The sequence below is a fragment of the Ochlerotatus camptorhynchus genome, unplaced genomic scaffold (assembly GCF_037179485.1).
Source record: "Ochlerotatus camptorhynchus isolate MF236.1 unplaced genomic scaffold, CSIRO-AGI_Acam_v1.1 ptg000752l, whole genome shotgun sequence".
NCBI classification, from domain to species: domain Eukaryota; kingdom Metazoa; phylum Arthropoda; class Insecta; order Diptera; family Culicidae; genus Ochlerotatus; species Ochlerotatus camptorhynchus.
The window spans coordinates 20102-42387 of NW_027041219.1; the positions used below are offsets into that span (position 1 = coordinate 20102).

The window sequence follows — 22286 nt, forward strand, 5'->3', positions numbered from 1 at the left end:
TGAATATTATCAGTTCCGCGAACTACTCGCCGCAGCGCTGGCATCGGATCACTTTGACGTTTCTATACATTCTATAGAACTTTCATGCAATATTGTTTGCGAGTTAGCGAGCAAGCTTGTTTTCCGCGAGAAGCCCGAGAGATGTCGTTAATGATGTCCTATGTTCTGGGATACTATGTTTTCAAGAAAAACTTTTTCAAAGAGTTACGTCTGTTTGTCTGTGGGAATACGTTATGATTAAAGTTTGTATTTGCCATGAATGTCATTGAGTGCATGACGTATGGCATATGGACGATAGGAATACATACGACCTACATATGATAGGCATAATGGATGGTTGGTATAATGAACGTTAGGCATAATTCATATTTAAATGAAAAATCACAAAATGTTCCATTATTCACTTATGTACTGATTGTCATCAGGGAATTTTTAAAAAACGTTTTGTTCACTTGAACACTTGTATTCACTTCATAATTTGAACTACAGATCAAACTAGAACTACCAACCGATCACTTTTAGAGTCAACTAAGAACAGACTGCCTGTTCTACTTACGACCATCTAACAACCTAACTATTCTGTTAAACTGCTGAGGTCAGCTGGGAACAGTCTACGTCGCCACGATGTCCTCCATCGAATCGTCACGTACCGGGATTCAGGTTGCACTCGATGAGATTAGTCGGAACTGAATCTGATCTATTCCAGACGCTATGTGGGAACGACGATGTTGTTTCTGGGAATGATGAATTGGCAGGTTGCATGGCTTGCCTGCCGTGGAAACTACAATGTAATGAGTGGGCTGGATCTTAGGCAGGCTGGGACATAACTATTTCTCTCATAAATTGTTGTTTGCAAACAATCTTAATCTTCTTTGTACATTCTGCTATTTTCATATGAGAGCCAAAGGATTAGCTGGGTTTGGATATGGGATTTTTTTTTATAACTATTATTTTTCTGATTAGCTGTTGTTTGAGAATAGTCTTCATCTTCCTCCTCTACTTCTTCTTCCTCTTCTTCTTCTGCTTTTTCTTCTTTAGTTTTCTATACGAACGAATTATTTATTAATTTATTGATTTATTTGTTTATTTAAAGCCCATGGTTTTCTTATTTTCAGATGTCATTGATATCAAATCCTAAGGGAGTAGTCTGGTTTTTGTGTTGAATCTTGTGTCATTACACCGAATAGCATTATGCTTTATGTCATTGGGTCGAATGTGAATAGACTGTTCGGATTACTAGGATAAATAAATCATTAGTTCACGATGCCAATAATCTTTAAATACTTCTTCTGTAATTATAAGAATATCATCAGGTATAGGAATTTATTTAAAACTTTTTAATTACTCATCTTGAAAAATGTCCATAGTAACAGAATACTTAAAACTTTCGAAGTCTCAGATTCTTTGAAAAAAGGGATAGTAAATTGGGGAACCCGAAATGTTTTGTGAGTTGCGTGCCTTCTGGAAATATTGAAACATTTTCATAACCTAAATTCATGAAAAGATGGAGGTTCTTGATTATGTTTATTCTGAGGAAGCATTTATTTAGCTGAAGAATCATATTTCAATTAACTCTTCTTGTGCTTTCAATGTCTAGTCAATGTCAATGTCAATGTTCAAGATTGGCCTAAGCATGAGATCTCGATATAAATTTCCAGTTCTAGAGTATTAGCATCAAGCCCTGAGTTATGATTTTTGTGCCCGGGATGTTGAAAATTTCCTTTTGTCTTACATCTTTAAAATCCATGAGTCTTGAATTTTTTCTCAATTTTACAAGTTTAAGCTGTCAAGCATTCATGGATCAAGGCTTCAATTTCCTAGCTAAATGTTTGATTTTTCAAATCATAAAAAATATTATTCCTGGGCTATTAAGAGCTTTTGAGATCTTGAGCTAAAAAGTTATTAAAACTTCAAACAATGGATTACTAAATTTTTCCTCTTTCTGTTAATATATTAATTTGGGAACTGGCCCTTCAAATGCCCGTATAGAGCAAACTTATGTATATCATAGGCTAGATGTTCAAGAAGACTCTGATAATTACATGGCAAGCTGTATTTCCAGATCCAAGTTTGAACTTGCAGAACGTATATGAAAAACCAAAATTAATCCACCTGTGGTGAAGTCTAACTTACTAATAAAAATTCCACCAAAAGAGCTCATATCTTCTTTCCTTTATTTAACGTCGGTCTCTGTGTCGTAATCTAGTGCCAATCACTGACGGACATCGATTGCCATCTATTGACAGCAATCGAATGTGCAGAAAGGCAGCTTCCACACCTGCGTAGGATATCGCACCCATTCAACACACCTGGGTCTGGACCAACGGCTTTACTTCCCTTCCGAAGAAAGACGTGACTAGAGAGTCTTATGCCTCAGCAAAATCCCACCAACCTCGGCTGGGATTGAACCCAGACCCATTGGGGTGAGAAAGCAGTCACGCTTACCACTACACCACCGGCGCCGGCTAGAAAAAGAGCTCATATGATGCGATTTAATAGGTGAATTCTTATGTGAGTTAAGGTATCGAATGATGGATTTTGACCCAAGTCAAGAAGTTCTGAAAAAATGGCCGGATGGGGCCAGTGTAGTCCAGTGCACTTCAAATGACTACCATTGAACTGGATTTTGAATGCTCATTTGATTGATAGGTTTTATTCGTTTTAGGTAGGATTTAGTCTCATGGCCCATACAAACCGGATCATGATGTTCCGTACATATCTCCGGAACCAGTTCACCACTTCAGCACTATAATGGGTATGGGTATAACGGATATCAGCACTATAATGGGTAAGAGTAATGTAAACTACATAACTAACTATGTTAACAACTAGTAAACATATCATTGAAAGATTTTACTCAATCGCAATGGTAGGACGATGTGCCGTAAAAAATTCAATTAATTAATCATGAATTGCGAAAAACAAAATCTTTAAAACCATTCAGCACAAACTAAAAGTTAACTCGAAATTTTCTGATTTAAGTTGAAGAGAGTTTTTGTCATAGATTAACTTGTATTTTTAATCGTTTTCAGAATGTAGTCCTTAATTTCCATAAACACGATTGAGAATTTCAGCCCTCCGCCGTTTCTGTGATTGATCCCACTTTTTTCAACAGAATTCACCATAAAAGTTGAGAAAGTCAACGAGAGAGCATTTTTATCTTTCTCGTATAAATATACATCACACGAAAAACACATTTTCGATCTAAGGCCTAGAGGGTCAAGTATATATCAAGTAAATATACCAATCCTATTTTCCTGTTTTTAGATTGATTCCGGAGATATAATAATAAAATAAAACCGTAATCCTCACTCAACTTTCTCTGCTATTTTTTTTTTTTTTTTTATATATTAATTTATTTGTACAGGCTCAATCGAATAAACTTTACAGAGCCGAGTTATCATTTGCATTATACATGAATAATGTTTTAAATCTAGAGTTAAAGGAATTGAACCGATTACTCGCGGTCGTCTCGAGGTTAGTGGAGATTTACAATTTTTTGGATGGGGAAAGGGAGAAGGAGGTTTGAAATATGATTTATTATACACATATTTAATTAATCCTAAAACATGAACTTATTTCTATTCATCTTGAAAACAAACATTAAAAAAAAACTACACGCACAATACACAAACTAAACACAAGGTTAATCAAATTTACAATCTAAGGTTAGTATTCTTAAAGTAAACATATATGAGTTTCATAAACTCCAGATCACGTCTAGCCAAAATATCCCGAACTGGAACATTAGGTTGTCTACCTCGAGCCCGAAGGGAATCGCACAGCTCAGATCTGACTCCACGATGCTCAGCACAAGACCAAAGGATGTGATCGGCGTCTTGGTAACCTTGTCCACATTCACAGAGATTGCTGTCTCCCAGCCCAACACGAAACAAGTGAGCGTTTAACGAATAGTGATTGGACATGAGGCGAGACATCAGACGAATGAAGTCTCGACCCACATCCAACCCCTTGAACCAAGGACTCTTCGACACCTTAGGGATGATCGAGAATAGCCATCGTCCCAAACTTCCTTCACTCCATTTATTTTGCCAGCTGGCGAGCGACTGTTGACGATAAATGAAGAAAAATTCATTGTAGGCGATTTGTCGATCGTAAATATCGCCTTGCATAGCGCCCACCTTAGCAAGTGAGTCCGCCTTCTCATTGCCCGGAATCGAGCAATGAGATGGGACCCATGCAAAGGTGATGACAAAAGATCTTAAATATAAAGCACTCAGAAGCTCTCGTATTTTCATGAGAAAATACGAGGAGTGCTTTACCGGCCTCATGGATCGAATAGCCTCGACAGAACTGAGACTATCCGTAAAAATAAAATAGTGATCTGGTGCAAGTGAGGCGATCGTTTCTAGCGTATAGTGTATTGCCGCCAGTTCAGCAACATATACGGAACAAGGAGCTTGAAGCATTCGAGAGGCGCTATGAAATTCGTTAAAAATACCAAAACCAGCGGACGACTCTATTAGTGATCCATCTGTGAAGAACGATCTTGCGGAATCAACATGGCCAAACTTTGCAGCGTAAATTGACGGAACAATCATGGAACGATGATGTTCTGGGATTCCACGAATCTCCCGCGTCATAGATAAATCAAAACTAACTGAATTGCCGAAGTCGGAGAAGCATACACGATGGGGATTATGCTGTGAAGGGCTAACATCCTGAGTTATGTACACGTAATACAATGACATACAACGAGTTTGAGGGTTTAGCTCAAGAAGCTTCTCAAAGTTTTCGATTACCAGTTGGTTCATAACTTCACAACGGGTGAGGAGCCTGAGGGACAATTCCGAAAACCGATCCGATAGTGGAAACATGCCCGCCAACACTTCGAGACTCATCGTATGAGTCGAGTGCATGCATCCTAACGCGATACGAAGACAACGATACTGGATACGTTCCAGTTTGATGATGTGAGATTTAGCCGCCGACTGGAAGCAAAAACTACCGTACTCTAAAACCGATAAAATCGTTGTCCGGTACAACGTTAGAAGATCTTGCGGATGAGCTCCCCACCACGTTCCGGTAATTGTTCGGAGAAAATTGATCCTTTGTTGGCATTTTCGTCTCAGATACTCAATGTGGGATCTTCAGGTGCATTTGGAATCGAACCAGACCCCAAGATATTTGAAAGACATGGAATGAGTGATCGGCTTACCCAAAAGTTGAAGCTTCGGTTGTGCTGGGCTATGCTTCCTAGAAAAAACGACCAACTCAGTTTTCTCCGTGGAGAATTCGATACCTAGCTGGATAGCCCAAGTAGACAAATTGTCTAAGGTATCCTGTAAGGGTCCTTGCAGGTTGACCCCTGTGGGCCCTGTCATAGACACTACGCCGTCATCTGCAAGTTGTCTCAACGTGCAGTTGTCACTTAGACAATTGTCAATTTCTCTGACATAGAAATTGTACAAAAGGGGACTTAAACATGAGCCCTGGGGGAGACCCATGTAACTAAATCGAGAAGCTGTAGAGTTTCCATGAGAAAAGCTCATATGTTTCTCTGACAGCAAATTGTACAAAAAGTTATTAATTAATGGGGAAAGGCCACAAGCGTGGAGTTTGTCTGAAAGGACTTCAACCGATACTGAATCAAAAGCCCCCTTAATATCCAAGAAGACAGAAGCCATTTGCTCTTTTTTAGCAAAAGCCAACTGGATTTCTGTGGAAAGCAACGCGAGACAGTCGTTCGTTCCCTTACCCCTACGGAAACCAAATTGAGTATCTGAGAGTAGGTGGTTCGTCTCAACCCATTTGTCGAGGCGAAAAAGGATCATTTTCTCCAACAATTTTCGAATGCACGATAACATCGCGATGGGACGATACGAGTTATGATCTGACGCGGGTTTTCCAGGCTTTTTAATGGCTATAACTCTCACTCGCCTCCAATCATCTGGAACAATATTGAACTCCAGGAACTGACAAAACAAGTTCAACATGCGCCTCTTAGCGACGTCTGGGAGGTTCTTCAACAAGTCGAACTTGATCCTATCAGCCCCCGGAGCCGAATTGCGACACGAAAGGAGCGCGAGTGAGAGCTCCAGCATTGAAAAAGGCTGGCTGATCTCGTCTACCGAATTCGTCGTTTCGCGAGGAATCATCTGTGCCGGCACGGAATCAGGACATACTTTTCGCGCGAACTTGAGAATCCACCGATCCGAGTACTCCTCGCTCTCGTTGTTTGAAGACCGATTACGCATCCTTCGCGCCGTGTTCCAAAGCGTATTCATCGACGTTTCGCGCGATAAACCGTCCACGAATTGTCGCCAGTATCCGCGTTTCTAGGCTTTGATTAGGCTCTTGAGTTCGTGTTCAAGAGTCGAGTACGCTTCGAAATACTCGGGTGTTCCGCGTTTCCGGAAAAGCTTAAACGCGTCGGACTTTTTACGATAAACCTCAGTGCATTGCTGGTCCCACCAAGGGGTAGGAGGTTTCCTACGAAAATACGTTCCTGGAACCGGCCGAGTTTGAGCTCGAAGCGCGCTGTCCAAGATCAGATTGGAGAGGAAGTTATATTCCTCCAACGGTGGAAGCTCTTCTACCGACGACACGGCTTCATCTATCGCGGTCTTGAACGTTGTCCAATCGATATTACGGGTGAGGTCGTACGCGACGTTAACGGATTCCGACGAATTGAACCCACTGGCAATCGAAATACCGATCGGCAAGTGATCACTACCGTGGGGATCCTGGATCACATTCCACGTGCAATCCAACGATAATGAATTAGAGCAAAGTGTGAGGTCTAATCTACTTCCATTTGAGGATGGACCAGCCAGACGTGTTACTTCTCCGTTGTTAAGAATTGTCATATTAAAGTTATCACAGAGGTCATATATCAAAGTAGAACGGTTGTCATCATACAGTTCCCCCCAGCCTGTACCGTGGGAATTAAAATCTCCCATAATCAACCGTGGAGTAGGAAGAACTGAACAGATATCTGAAAGTTGTTTTTGACTAATCGAAATTCGGGGAGGAATATACACAGAAGCAATACAAAGGCTCTTGCCTTTAACAAAAGCCTGACATGCGACAACTTCAATACCTGGAAATTGTGGAAGATTCACTCTATAGAAGGAATGGCACTTTTTGATCCCCAAAAGTACTCCTCCTCCACGCGAATCCTCACGATCCAGTCTAATAATGTTAAAATCATGAAAAGGAAGATCGATATCTGAAGAGAGCCAAGTTTCACACAGAGCAAATGCATCACAATCATTATTGTGAACCAAAAACTTCAACGATTCTATCTTAGGAATAAGACTTCGACAATTCCACTGTAGAACAGTGATCAAATCCCCGACCTCGTTTGGAAAATTATCCATCGAAGGAGATGATTGCTGCAAGGAGGGGCCACTTTAATGTCAACTGCTTCAAGAGGGTTTTCACAGTAGGAAGCATTGCCAGAACAATGCTTTTCAGAGGATCAGAAATATCGAGGTAATTGAGGATACTGTCCACAATGTTATCAAATGAGAACAACCCAGATGAAGAAGGGGCTTGTGTTCTGAAAATTGGGGCATCGGGGGTTTTGGATGTCCCCGGGAGAGGTGGAAAATCCTGGGTATAATCAGTTCTGCGGAATCCAGGAGGAGTAGAAGTCTCCTTTTTTCCACCACTCCTTGATTTGGGCAAGCTGATTTGGGGTTCTTGATCTGCAACTTTCCGCGAACGGATGCGTTTTCGTTTCCGGGCAGAACCTTCCGGAAAACTGAAAGAAACTCCCTCCTCAGCCAAGTCAGAGCCAGACTCGTCATCTGACAAAAGAGCGAAGCGATTTGTTTCGTTGGTCGATGGCTTGGCTGTCTTAAGCATTTCTGCAAAAGACCGCCTGGAACGTTCTTTAAGAGAGCGCTCTAGTTTTTCCCCGCGTTGTTTGTACACCGGACACGACGAGAGACCATGAGGAGGAGATCCTTTGCAGTACACGCATTTTGGTGCCGTGACTGTGCAGGCGCCATCCTCGTGCTTCTCCCCGCATTTGGAACAGCGTTCCTTGCTGCCACAGTGAGAGGCCGTATGTCCCAACTGTTTGCAGTTTTGGCAGATCATGACCCGAGGAACAAACAAGCGCACAGGTAGCCGAAGTTTTCCCAACTCGATGTACTGAGGAAGGGCTGAACCAGAAAAGGTCACGCGAAACGAGTCTGTGGGGGTAAAACTCTTTTTACCCTCGCTGACAGATACTGAGCCCAGTTTTTGGACATCCAGTATCTTCACCGGGGGGAGCAAGGGGTTCTTGAAACGGCCAACCGCCTGCTTCTCCAAGATCTCGGGGGTCAGACTCGCTTCGGTGACCACACCTTCGATCTCCACATCACGAGCTGGTATGTAAACCCTGTACTCAATCGTAAAGAGCTGGGAGGCAGCAATCTCGTTAGCCTGCTTCAGGTTAGAAACGACAACACGAAGTTTATTATGCCTAACCTTCGTGATTTCGGTCACGGCCGAGTATCGCTTCGTCAGATCAGTGGAAATTTGCATCAAGTTCAAAGGTTTGTTTTTGGGCTGAAAGTAGACAACCCATGGCCCAGTCGAGTCATCTGGATAGGCTCGTGATCGGGGGCTTTTCTGAGACGAACCATGAATGACAGGACGTTTTCGTCTTTTCTTGCCATCGAGTGGCAAACTGGTGTCATCTTCCGACAAAATGTCCATATCGTCTTCTGACGAGACGTCCATTTTGCCGTACTAGTGGGAGCGGTAAACGCTCTACCACTGAAACGATGCTTAAAACCACACAGACACAATAAACAGAAAAAAAACTACAAACACAGAAACACAAAATTAAATTTAACTGATGGGCGAGAGAAAGAAACAGGAAAAAAAAACTTATCTGCTATACTACTACCACCGAGTGATTACACAGCAGCAGCGGAGCGACGCACAGCGTGGGTGACCTTCGATGCGTGTGTGCGGGCGATCTTTGTAGTGGTGTGTAGTTGTATGAGGCTCGGCACTCAGCTGGACACACGATGATGGATGACCGGAGGCAGATGCTGACACTCGATGATGATGTTCTGTGTGCAGGTATGCGTGATCACGCACCGATGGCAAAATGGTTGGCGAATTGGCAATCGCAAAAACAATTTTCCTTCCGATGATGCCGAAAACACACTTTCTTCTCAGAAAAAAACTCACTTTCAGATAATTGTTTAGCCGGGTACTATGCCAGTAATCACTAAGCGAGAAAAAACTGATAATTTAAACCAACCGAATACCGAGAAAACTTCCGAAATACCGGAGCGCGAAACAAGTCGACTGTACTTCTTGCTAGGTCGCAGTGGGATGAACTTTCTCTGCTATGTTTGATCCAATTTGAGTGCAACCAATTCCATTTTATTTGTATTTGACTCCCATAGATTCTTTTTGAATATTATCCCGATCGGACGTTTGGGTCCGGATATATAGCAAAAAAAATCCCTGATTAATTCACCTACCGGTGAGAGGTGCCATTCTCAAAACAACTTCATTTTATAATCTGGTTGTAGTGTAGAACGTAATGTTGCGTAGTTTGAAGTTGATTTAGGGTGTAAACATCGTGGAAATAGGAACATTGCCTATTGCTACAGCCTTTCAACACTAAATGAACTACCTGCACTCAACCTCAAGTTTGGGGAAATTCGGCTACGTTGGTTGGCGTGGGCGAGCTACTTAGCAGTTCAAATAATTTTTCTTTAGTTTTTTTTTTACAAAAGCAGCTTCGACTATTTCAAAATTTATTCTATAGCTAATTTAACTACAAGTTGCAAACAATTTTTTCAAATAATTCATTCCCTACGTGCTTTGGATAACCCTGCATTCTATAACATTTGCCCGAATGAAACTTGTCCGAATCGTTTGAAAGCTGAACTCACAAATTTCGAAATGATATCAAAGAACTCCTCATGTGACATGGGAAAATCTTCTAAAAATACAGATAAAAACAAAAGAATCTGATTTCTTATCAAATTTTCAAATCCTAGATCTCATAAATTTTACTAAGTTCTTTACATGACAGTTTTGTTTCAAGGATCATAAGTATTGGATTTTAAAGTCAGAGATGTTCGGAAATATCATTGAGTGATTTTTAATTTTTAGGATGATTTTCAGCCGTAAGCTTGTTCATCTCTGGAAACGATAAAATCAAAAAAGCTTATCTTAAAATTTCCTGGTCACCACATTTTCATTTTATTTTATCATCATTTTCGTAACAAAATTTAAACCTGTACGATGATGAAACAAAAATCCCCATTTCTATACTGACTATATTGGCTTCTATTTTGGTATCATAGAATGTTGAAAAATATATGTTTACTAGTACACGGGTCTGGGATTGAGCTCACGACCTCTGGACGGTCGCTGAACATCAGTCCCAAGTAACCAAAAAGCCCACTAATTACCCTTTTTACGATGTAAGGATGATTTGTTATTAATATTAAGTTCGGAAGCCCTATTTCAATATTATATTGCAAAATAAGACATTCATAGGGTTTGTTGGTTAATATTTTAAAAATAAAAGCCCTACGGTACTGAATGAAAAGCAAATGCTTTAATAAAGTGCACCAAAACAAGGATTTGTTCCGAAAAACGCAAAAATATGCATGCGAAAGGTATCACACTAAATTCAATCATTTTTCTCTAAGATAAGTCGCACAGTCGAAGACGCAAACATAAACAGATTCCGTTCCCTTATCCAATAGCATTCATTTTCAAGCACGCTCCTGACGGTGCAGGAAAGGATCCTTCATCCAGCATAATTCCGGGTGGCACTTTTATTCATCCCCTCACCGCAGACTCCGGCAAGGTTGCTGTTATCTCGTTATCTAATACCATCGTCAACCATAAGCCTTGGTTGGAGCTCTTCTTTTATTTACTACACACAACGAACGTGGTGGGTATTGCGGAAAGCCAGGGAAACCGAGATGAAACCGGCCGACCAACTTGCCATCATTGGATGCCTGGGAAGTGGCTCGGCTGGTGTGCTTCCCGGCCAAAGCGGCCCCATCGGTCGGTAGTATATCCAACAGTAGAGAGTAGCGGAGATGGCATCTCGCACGCTAGTATGCTTATCGGCGTTGGAAGTAGGATGGAAAATAATTGAATATAAACGAAAGAAGAAAACAGAGCAGAATATCACAAGTATAGTAGATAGTAGCGAAATACGAACACACAGCGTCTTCGTCGTCCTACAGAGCCAATTGCAGAAACGTTTTATTTTGTACTAGGACATTATTTATGCTTCAGTTATCGGCAAATTTCATCGTCTTCGCTTCCGATTCCGATCGGAAGAAAGTATAAATTTTGGATTTTGGGTAGAGGTCTTGACTTACATACGAACTGGTGCAATATCCTATGGATAGGCGAGCGAATACTATCAATTCAACGCTCTTTCTTTATCTACTTGAGTATGTTTGTTCAAGTATCATCCTGCCAACCATGTGGATTTAAGTTTATAAAAATCAGAATCTTATCAGTTTAATCAAAGCAAATTATACATTACAAGACATTTTATCATTAAAATATTCCAAAAACTTTATTCGGTACCACAGGACGCTGACCGGTGATGAGTCCAGTAAGTTTATCCACAGTCTTTCCAATGCTACCCAGGCCATCGCCCAAGAACTTACACGAAATCGATTTCAAAGCTTCCAATTGGGCTCCCCAGATAGATAGTTGACAGAATCTGTAACAAACACAATAAAAAAAACATCACTTTTGCTTGCCTTATCTACACTCGATACGACACTTACCTAAAGTCGTTGTCTGTGGTGATTTGCTCTCCAATTTTGATATAAGGCGTCCCTTTGCTCGTAAACGGTTTGAATAAACTGTCGTCTCTCGGATTGCTCGCATTCATATGAGCAAATTTGGCAATGAAAGTAGCAAAAGCCTGTCTCGCATTGATGTCGCGTTTTGACTTTACCGCCGCTTTCTGGATAAAATTTCCGTAAATGTCATGAGTATCAAAGAGGATACCAAGCTCATCACCATGAGCAATGGCAGTTTTTTGGTTTTCTGAGTTCGTTTTCGATACCAGTGGAAGACCAGCAAGAAAATCGCTACCCTTTGTACTATCGGATCGATGCTCGAAACTGTAGAAAAATGACTTCGACGATTTACTCCACGACTGGGCCGTTACTATAGCCGGTAGGTTGAATACAGCGTCTGTGGTAGCTTCGACTAACTTTCCAAACACTTGCGCCATATTCCAGGTCTGAGGTATTTCCAAGTAACTGGATAAATCCAAAACAGTGCCAAGGGAATCCAAGAGAGCCACTGATTTATTTAAATTGAGGAATTCGCCTAGGCCAACCATTTTGCTTGTACTTTTGAGAAAATTGGATGCAGATGAAAACGTAGCTTGTATTTCTTTTAAATCAATACCATTGGCAGTCTCATCCTTGGTTACGCCTATAAGTAGAGGAATTTTTGGAAAGTTTCCTTCCGTGATGGACACCTCAGGTTTCTCAGTCAACATTCCAAACAATCCACGACCGTCATCTTTCTGCTCTACAACTGGACTAACACCAACGTTTCCTGTTAAAGCTTTTACTGCTCTTTGTCCACTCAACCGACTCACTTGCAGCTCGCTATCAACTTTGATGATATCTTCAACAGTTTTTTCTCTCATGCACTTTACAATCTCTGTTTCGTTGCTGGTAGAGCAATCATGTTTCGATACTATTTCATTTAACGTTGTAACAGGTTCAGAATCGTACGAATTTGGCTGCAATGAAGAACCCGACATGGCAACAACTCCGGAAATCGAACTACGAGCCATCGTGGCGGACGTCAAAACCATGGCAGCCGTCGCTCCTGATCCATGACCAATGACTTTGATCTGATTGGGATCTCCTCCAAACCATGAAATATAATCTTTAACCCAGCGTACCGCTGATGCCATGTCCAACAAAGCAATGTTTCCAGAAAAATCCCGACTACCATCGCCTATTACACCGAATGATCCTAAACGGTATTGAATTGGAACAAATATAACTCCATTCTGAGTTAATGGCTCTCCACCATACTGGGCGGCTGAACCATAGCGATATCCTCCTCCGTGAATCCACACTACAACCGGTAAACCAGTCGTTTCATCTGGCATCTGGGGAGTAAAAATGTTGAGCAGCAGACAATCTTCATTCCCAATTACTTTGTAAGGGTTATTAGGCTCTGGCTGAGGACATGGTGGACCATTATTGATCGCATTCACGTCGCCACTCAATCTTTTAAAAGTCGGTCTTTGGAACCGGTATTCTCCGGTGGGCGCCTCCGCATAGCGTATGCCTCGAAAGGAATACAAACCAGTCTGTCGGCTCCGTGTACCCTCGACTCGAGCGGATCTCCCTACATAACGCACAAATACTACCGGATCATCAACCGGGGGTGGCGCCGACCGTGTTCCGCCGACGATGGCTTCGCATCGCTTTACGACTGTCAGCAAAAGCAATAAACTGGCCAGAATAATCAACAATCGCCTGCGACACATGGCAGACCTGTCCTGTTCTTGTTAATCAACAATCTAACCTCACTTTTCCGCACTTTGCCTGAACGACTGGACGATAGGAGACTGCCGTCCTATAAGCTTGACTGCTGCAGACTGGAGGAGAAAAAATGTACACATAAGTAACCGTCTGCTAAATATGCACTCTTATCAACATTTTATAGCGGATATGATAGCCCTTATGCTCTCTGGTGAATATCGTTAAGGGGATTCCATTTTTCACTGGCAGTTCAGTTTATCGTCATTTTAGCTTCAGCAGCTAAAATTATCGAAACAGTGAAACATGTACGTAGAGAAAAGTGGCAGCCCGTCACAATCTCCGAAATGTACAAATTTCAATAAGTCTCTAAAGAAGCATGTACATATGCACATTCACACAATCTGTGAAAGGTCGATTATCAAACGGGACTAAACTGATGATAACGCAATAAAAAAGAGTCAAATACGGAAAACCACATTGCTTTATTGCCCATCGACGGAAGAGACCGGTCAGCAACGATAAAAACCTTTAACGATGTGCTTTCCCAGAGGAATCCGAAGGTGAGGAAAGTATAAAATGGTTTGATTCAGCAAAAAGTTTGACAAAAATGGGAAGCAGGTATTCTTGTGTTAAGAATATGCAAATTATAGGTTTTTGAATTATATTATACGGCGTTAAATAAAGCTTTTTAAAAGTGTCAAGGATCATAGTCATCCGTGGTTAATTATGGTATAACATCAATTTATTTTTTTAATATTACGTCCAAGAGGATGCACTTCAATCATGTCGAAAATATCATGTAATTTTTATGGCCACAAAAATAAACAAATGCAGTAAAAGCAGCGTAATGTCAGTTTATGCACTGTATTAATGATAAGTTTGTCCTTTTTGGCAAGTAATAGGGGAAATGGATGTAATTTCGGCCTAAATGCTCCTTATTTGGGCCCATACATAAATTCAGTAATCGACTAAATTTTCAATAGCGACCAAAAATATCCATTAGTACCGTCCCAATGACGCGTTCATCTAGATAAAATTGATGAATAGCAGATTTTCAGCGATGGGCCCAATCTTAGATCCATAGGCCAACATTAGAGCCATTTCCCCTATTACATCAAATTTTAACACGATTGAAGTGCATCCACTTTGATGTGATATCCAAATTATTATTTTTTTTTTGTTCTATAAATGTACCAGTAGAATGCTTCATTAAAAAAAGTGTTTGCAATCAAATAGACCTCTCTAGTTTGATTCTGGGTGATGCGCAGTGATTTTTATTAAATGTTGACTGCGCTGAAATAATCGATTCATCGCCATCAGTTGGCAGCACCATTTATCGATGAAAAAGTTTAGAGAAATTATTTTAATGCTTCGGAAAATAATAAGGCATACATGTTTATAAATCTATGCATATCTCTATCTTAAATTTATTTATTTTTCTTTCTTCACTAGATTTATTTCGATACAAAGGTATAGCATATATTTTGCCATATATATACGAAAACAAAAACATGAAAATTTATGTCAAATACCCCACAACATGGGTATTTTTGAAATCAGGATGATGTGTAGAGACCGGAAATCAATATGCCAGTCAAGAAAAATGAAATGATATGGAAGAGAAATTTATCATACATAATTGTGCAGCACGCAGAGGTGGTGTGTTTGCAAACATATAAGAAAACACGTTCAATTATGGGAGTATGTGTTAGGGATTGGTGATGAGGCTGCTGGCTAGGTGATAATGAAAACGATATGGAAGATTCGAATGCTCGTGCAGCTTTAGAATTAACAGCAAGGAATATCTTTAAATTGTCTTTTTCAGCCTCCTACAGGCTGAATATATTGATTTAAATTATTTCAGGTTAGGTTAAGCTACTTTATTAAGTTTAATTTCAGATTTTCGATGATATTGATTTATAATATTTTGATGCATTTTTTTCAACCATCGTTGGATCTGAAGCTGGATCTATTATTTTAAATTATTTAAGTTTATTATAAATTTCTTCGATCAAGGAACATCGTCAGATTTATTTTGGATTGGTTAATATTTTTCATTCTTCATTCAAGCTGAATCTTAAGTTTTTAATTATTTAAGCCTTTTTCAGCTCTTCAATGATGGAACGACATTAGATTTATATTTTAATGATTTTCTTTTTAATTGATTTTAATTTTTGTTCTATGAAAAATATCCTTGTCCGATTTGCTCTCACTATTCCGGCACAATCCCCATATCCCAAATATAGGTACACCACTATTACTTGAACACCTACCCTACACTTATATAGTAGAATGAATAACAAACAAAGGAGCAAAGCTATACACAGATACAACATATAGATAAGCAACAAATGTGATTCTTCTCGTTGTTTAACGTAAGCAAGATTCTATCCTCTCCCACAAAAATGAGCTAGATACCAACGACTAACATTTCTATACTGAGAAAGATAATTTTCATAATTTCATATTTCTATGCATGATAGTAGGTAATGCAATTTACTGTGAGAATGAATTTGTATTCCGGAAAAGACAACCGCTATACATTCCGATGTACATGACAGGTGTGCCCATGAGAACAGGTCCCAGCGCCAACGTTTTTCAGTACAGAAAGTTCATGGGGAGAAACCTTCCGTCTAATTTTATGATAAGCAACATACGTACGATGGATATTACATATTCTTATTTCGAGATACATGGATAACTGATTTTTTTCGCATATCAGTGTAAGGTACAGTCGGTGACCAAAAAAGAATAGTGAGTCAACTGATTTATCATACAAAATGCAGCAGTTCAGCATGACGTATCTCATAAACAATTCAAAACTACAATGGTATCCAAAATACCTGCATCTGTATTTCCTCTTCAAAATCAATTTAAAAAAATGAAAACATGGTAATGCATTGCATAAAAATACTCTACGAAATATTCAAAAAGGAAAATCAGTCTGCCTCATATCACAAGTAAATCTACTGCTGATATATTCATTCGTAATTTTTCAAAGAAGATCTTCGAACCTTCAACCTACCGCACTGCAACAAGAAGCAATGTTCGCCTTAGGGTAAAATATCACGATAAAAATCGTGAGACGCATAATTGCATACCATAAAGAGTGTGTGCACACCCAGAAACATGTTCAACTCCCAAGAAAGGATGAAAAATGGCAGTGCACGGTCCGGACGGGAGTGTGATAGACGAAGAATATTTCTGTCCCAGTCATATATCATTGTAACATTTTTTTTTAGAGTGAAAAATCCTTTTCAATGTTGCCCAGCTAGAAAAAACTACACACCTCTCTTCAAGAAGCTCAGCATTCCCAGGAAGCTGTTCGCTTTCCAAAAGCCATTTTCGAGATGTTGAAGGTTGGAGTGAGAAGTATTTTCCGTTCGCCCATATATTCAAACTAGAGCCAAAGACGGCAGACAACCTCGGAATCTACTATGTAAAACAAATAAAAGAAAGATGAAACGGAACATAAAAATTTACGACATCCACCAAATTGAATATAAATTCTGACCTAAACGTATGCAAGCGTTGGAGGTGAACGGGATAAATTGTCCTCCATCCAAGCGGAATGGAGCGATGAGCTCAGTCGCTGATTTGCTTGCGAATAATCGTTCGCCATCAAGTGGAATCTATTTCCGAAGTTTGGATTTTGGAAAAGAAAATTTCTTGATAGGAATAATACGGAGCTTACCCCGCATGATGTGCTCGATCTTTTATTGTCAACACAGCTGAACGATGGCACGATGTTTCCAAGCTGATCATACTTGGCGTTACTGTTGAAACTATGTTTATACAGCAGGGGATTTGACTCCTCCCATTATAAGTAGTTTGCTATCAAGTAGCGACACTGGCTCTTTTCCTTTTGCGTACACGGCGAATGATCGCCAAAAGTGCAGGAACTCAGCGATGAGTAAATTTGTCTTATGGTTTCCTATGGAAAACCTAAAAAATCTGCCAGAAAATGAGGAAATTGACGAAAATTTTATTCAGTCTCGGAGTAGTACCAATAGACTGAGTGAATCCAATCTTTACTTTTCTCAAATTCGGGAATTTTTCCCTGAAAAATCCTGGAAAAACCTGGGAAAACATGAGGCAAATTTACTCATCACTGAGTTCCTGCACTTTATTTCTTATTTCTGAGATAACTTAACTCAAATTTGGGTCGATCTCATTCGCCGTGATATCACCTTGAAAGATATCGGTGCCGGTTGTTAGCGTGATTACCTCTCACCCCAGCAGGCCTGGGTCCAATCTCAGTCGACGCCACCGGCATGTTCTAAGGCATAACATCTCTGATCACGCCTTCCTTCGGGAAGTAAAGCCGTTGGTCCCCGGTTGAGTTGATGGGTCGATTGGTAGGGTCCAGGTGTGGGAGCTGCCTCCCTGGCGTCGGTAGCATTGGAGCTCAGTACTGAATACAAATCTCGCGTCACTTTTCAATAGGTCCTATCTACATTGATCGATTCTCTCTTTTGTAAATAACTCGGCTTCACAAATGTTTCCTGCCGTCTTCGTCGAATTAGATGCTAGATTGTTGCTTCTTCCATCGAAAATATGCGGCCGTGGCGATTCAATGTTGATCAAAATAATTTGTACCCCTGCTTCCAGTTTGATTACATGAGCATTTTGTGTGGTCGTTGGTTCTGAATATGGACAAACAGGCAGATGAATTCTATTCCTACTCTTTACTGTAATAATCTTGGTGGCCCTGACAAGAGCCGTTTTGTTGCCAAAGTTGGTGATGATTTAACCTCCGAAACCAAACAGAGTGCGTCTCTGTCACTTCAAAACGTAGATGACATCCATGGCCGCTTACGCTTGGCGTGTTTAGTATAGGTGACAGCATCACGGATCTCATTTTTCAGGAACACCTTCAACACACCTCGTAAACCAGACCGGAGATACGTCAGACACCGCCACGGCGAGCCAGACGACGGATGGTGGTTATCTCGAAGAATTTGCGTTTGGTTCTGATTATGGCGATGAGTGTGCAAAATATTACGCAATTCCATCCTCCCTATTCGCACGCGCCCGAGGATCGAAGGCGAATGCCACTTCGACTTGTTTCGTCTATTTACTACTCTATGACGACTGTGCTGGGGAACCAGCATATGCATGTAGGTAATTGGTAGATTTGTTAGTTAATTCGACGCTTTTGGACAATGCTGGACATTTACCAGTTCTTCAATAGTTTCTTGTTGAAAATCAACATTTGGAAGCATTGTTATCGATGCGTAGCCATATTTCTGATCGATTGGTGATAAAATTATTGACGTAGTCCAACGTCAAAATATACCAACCTGATTATATCGATGGTGTGGCCTACACACTAAAAAAATCTGAATTTTACTGGTGATGTAAACATCCATGCATGCAAACATTCATGCATGTAAACTTCCTTTTCACGTAAACTAGCAGCTTGCAAGAAATGTTGCAAACAAAGGTGGAAAGTTGCATACAATATATGGAATATTACATGACATGTCTCATACATTTATACGATTTATAATGTAAATTTGTATGATTTATGACGCTCCATTTATGTGCATCATAGTAACGGAAATTTACACTACTTTTTTTAGCTGTGTAGGGTGTCATGTAGTCACGAAAAGGATGCAGTCCAGGTTGCGATACGGGCAGTATTGACTGACCTTTACAAGCTGAACCAGCGCAATATACATGCCAAACCACACGAACCGAATCGACCGCTTTTCCGTCTAAGGAAAGATCTTCAGGCTGTGGATGAGATAGGGTATGTAGAAGGCGATTAGTTGCAATATAAATGTTAAAACTATGATAAATCACTCACGGCATCTAGATTACTGATGCCGGGTAACGGCCAGCTCTTGTGACGGGATTCTCCGTTTGAAAAATTCCACTTGTACTTTTCCATGATGCTTATTACATTGTTGGAGATGCGCTTTTTTTTTCGTCGTCAGAAACTGCAGATCCTCGTCAAACCGGAGATCGAGCCATCAAAGTCCACCATTACCGTCCGACATAATAGTACCGAATGAATCACGAAAACTTTTCGCCACAAATAACACAATCTCACAAATAAATTTGTTTGCCATGGCCATTGTTGTATATAAACATTAATACTAAAAACAAATTCATGCAACACAACAACGAATGATTTCGCAATATTTACGAATAACGTAGCTATGACAGATAGTGCACGAATGTTTTTCGTAGGATTACGAAAAGTTTCGAATGATTTTCGTAGGCAAGGCTTACGTCAATACGAAATTCGGTTCTTGTATTTTACGAATTATGCGTAATGTTGGCGTTGTAACTAACAACATGCAATACGAATATTTCGTACAATTAACGAAAAAGATGTTTTATGTACGAAACCCGCTTCTACGAAATAAGCGTGGAAAAATTAATGAATTAATATTTTCAGTGTAGTCATTAGTATGGAGAAATTTTTAAAAGCGTAGGTCGCACACGGCATGAGTAATCTGCGCTTTTAAAAATGTCTCCATAGTAAATTCATTCTCATTCTCTGAGTAAGATTCAATTTTGACCAACCAAAGGTGCCAATCTCGGCAGTACAATCTAAGTGTGTAAGGCGTTTAAATTTTGTAAGCTGTTTTCCGTTTAAACGGGAAAATGGTATCTTTTGATTTGTGCCAATATTGCATGAAACCGACGACTTTTCCATCTGTGCCAATTTGCCAAAGACCACAATCTTCTACTTAATGGAGATATTAATCATCTTGTGACGCTCAACTAAACTGTTCTCCATTGAATAGACCTTGTCCACCTGACATCTATGCTGGAATCCTTAATTTGGTGGGAATTTCGATATAGGAACGATTAATTCAAATCGACCTTCAATAGCGTCTACCGGTATGTCGAGTGTCCCCCGTTACATCCACAAACGAACTTACGCAAAACATACTGGCACGTTTTTTTAACCAGGTGCAATCGGTTCGTCTCTCTGTTCTCTCGAATCTTACATCCAATCTGAATCAAATTGCGTAATTAAAATTGAATCTAAAACACTATTTCATCACATATTTTTTCAATAGCACCCCAGTATAGTCTCCAAAGACGCACCCAATTATCAATTTTCGTAATGTTAACGCTTTACTCATCTCATTTATACAGCCTCAAGCTGTATTCAAATGTTGTATAGTACGATATGAGGAAACCTTTACTCAACCTCTTTACAAGCAAAGGTTGGGACAAGCTCTTAATGCATATCAATTTTCGCTTGTATACAGCTGTTATCCTGCTGTTCAGTTGTGTGTGAACATGATTTACAATCGCTTGGACACTATACAGTGGGCTGAAAATCCATGTCCATTAGACCTGTTCATTCTAACAGAAATGTTCGGGATGCACCGTGATTACTGTTCGTCATGTTAATTTGAGCTTCTGTGCAAATTTTCAGCAAAATCGGTGATAATTTAGAGGTGCTTCAAGTTAATTTTATGTTTTAAGGTAATTTACGGCTTATAATATTTGTATCTAGAGACTGAAACAACGAAAACTGCTGTAACATCTTTCATAACAAAGCCTAACATATTATCTACCAACTTTGTGACCAAAGGTTGACTATTCAAAGTGTTTTTATTGAAGTTTGACTTAGTTTCATGCTGAAAGATATCTTAAAAAGTGAAGAATTTTAAAGTATTTGTTCTACGAACTTTCCACCCATTATGATATAAAAATGTGTAATGTAAAATTTTCTAGAAATTTCGTTTAAATACAGTTTTTGTGTAGATTCCATAGATTGAGAGATAAAAATCAGCAAAGAGGTCGTTATAGCTAAAATTCACAAGACAGCAGAACCAATAAAAGATTCAATAAGATTGATAGAACATAGTTGCATTGCTTTTCAATGACGACCGATGATCGTTTCATTGATACATGATTTTTTTTTTTTTTTCGAAATATGAATCCTCAGTAGACCGTATAAGGCGTAAATTACCATAAACACATAAAATTAACTTGAAGCTCCTCTAAATCATCACCCGGTGCATCCCGAACATTTCTGTTAAAATGAACTGGTCTAATGCCCATCCATGCAAGTATCGTGCATCGGAAAATTCCAAAACGTATGGCATGGATCGACCCAATCCCAATAACCTACCTCCGTACGAACACAGACGTGCGCTGATTGAACTGAAATATCGAGCAACGACTATTTATTTTTGACATGATTAGTAATCACATTGACTGCAGTAGTGTGCTTCGGGACATCAATTTCCACGCTCCAACTCGCCATCTCCACAATTCGTACTTCCGATGGACTCCCGGGCACCACACTGTTTATGGCTATAACAGTCCAATCAACAAATGTTGCAGACTATTCAAGGGAACATCCATGAATGACGGGGGATTCAGAAGTTGTGAAAGGCCATGTATGGTATTAGGTATAGTAAAATATGCTATAAGGGGAGAGGTAGAGGGTCTAAAATTGGTCAAAAATATGCAACGTCATTTAAGGATGGTCCCCAACGATGTTGCATATAATTAAGTCTTATTAGTGTGATTCTAATGCCAAAGATGAAGAATAAATAATAAAATATACAATTTTGATGGTTATTTTAAAAATTGACTTTAAATTATCAGTATGTATAGGTAAAATATACTTTAACCAGTCCCACGAAAGAGACGATTGGACATTCTACGTAAGCCAGATCTTGCCATTTCCGTGAGCGGATATAGAATTGGTTTGCCACAAAACCGAATGATGATCTCGAATTCGAGCTTCAACCACAATTTGGCAAAATGTGTCAATCTCTTGACAAACCGCATATTTCCTTGCTTCAACATACTGTCAAT

General features: G+C 39.9%; 1 protein-coding gene across 1 annotated transcript; it reads right to left on the bottom strand.

Annotated features, from left to right (window-relative positions):
• Positions 1–11479: 11479 nt before the first annotated feature.
• On the bottom strand, positions 11480–13603 carry LOC135714883 (carboxylesterase 5A). Its single transcript, XM_065238299.1, has 2 exons — positions 11751–13603; positions 11480–11683 (listed from the first exon to the last, which is right to left on the bottom strand). Exons 1-2 carry the CDS (start codon positions 13487–13489, stop codon positions 11515–11517), a joined length of 1908 nt encoding a protein of 635 aa, XP_065094371.1. The 5' UTR covers positions 13490–13603; the 3' UTR covers positions 11480–11514.
• Positions 13604–22286: the final 8683 nt, after the last annotated feature.

What these genes read in the sequence shown, in the direction of transcription:
- LOC135714883 (XM_065238299.1), bottom strand. Translation starts at nt 13,489, where the DNA reads ATGTGTCGCAGGCGATTGTTGATTATTCTGGCCAGTTTATTGCTTTTG. An exon ending in ACCACAGACAACGACTTTAG is followed by an intron (nt 11,684 to 11,750) that starts GTAAGTGTCGTA and finishes TGTTTGTTACAG; the next exon opens with ATTCTGTCAACTATCTATCT.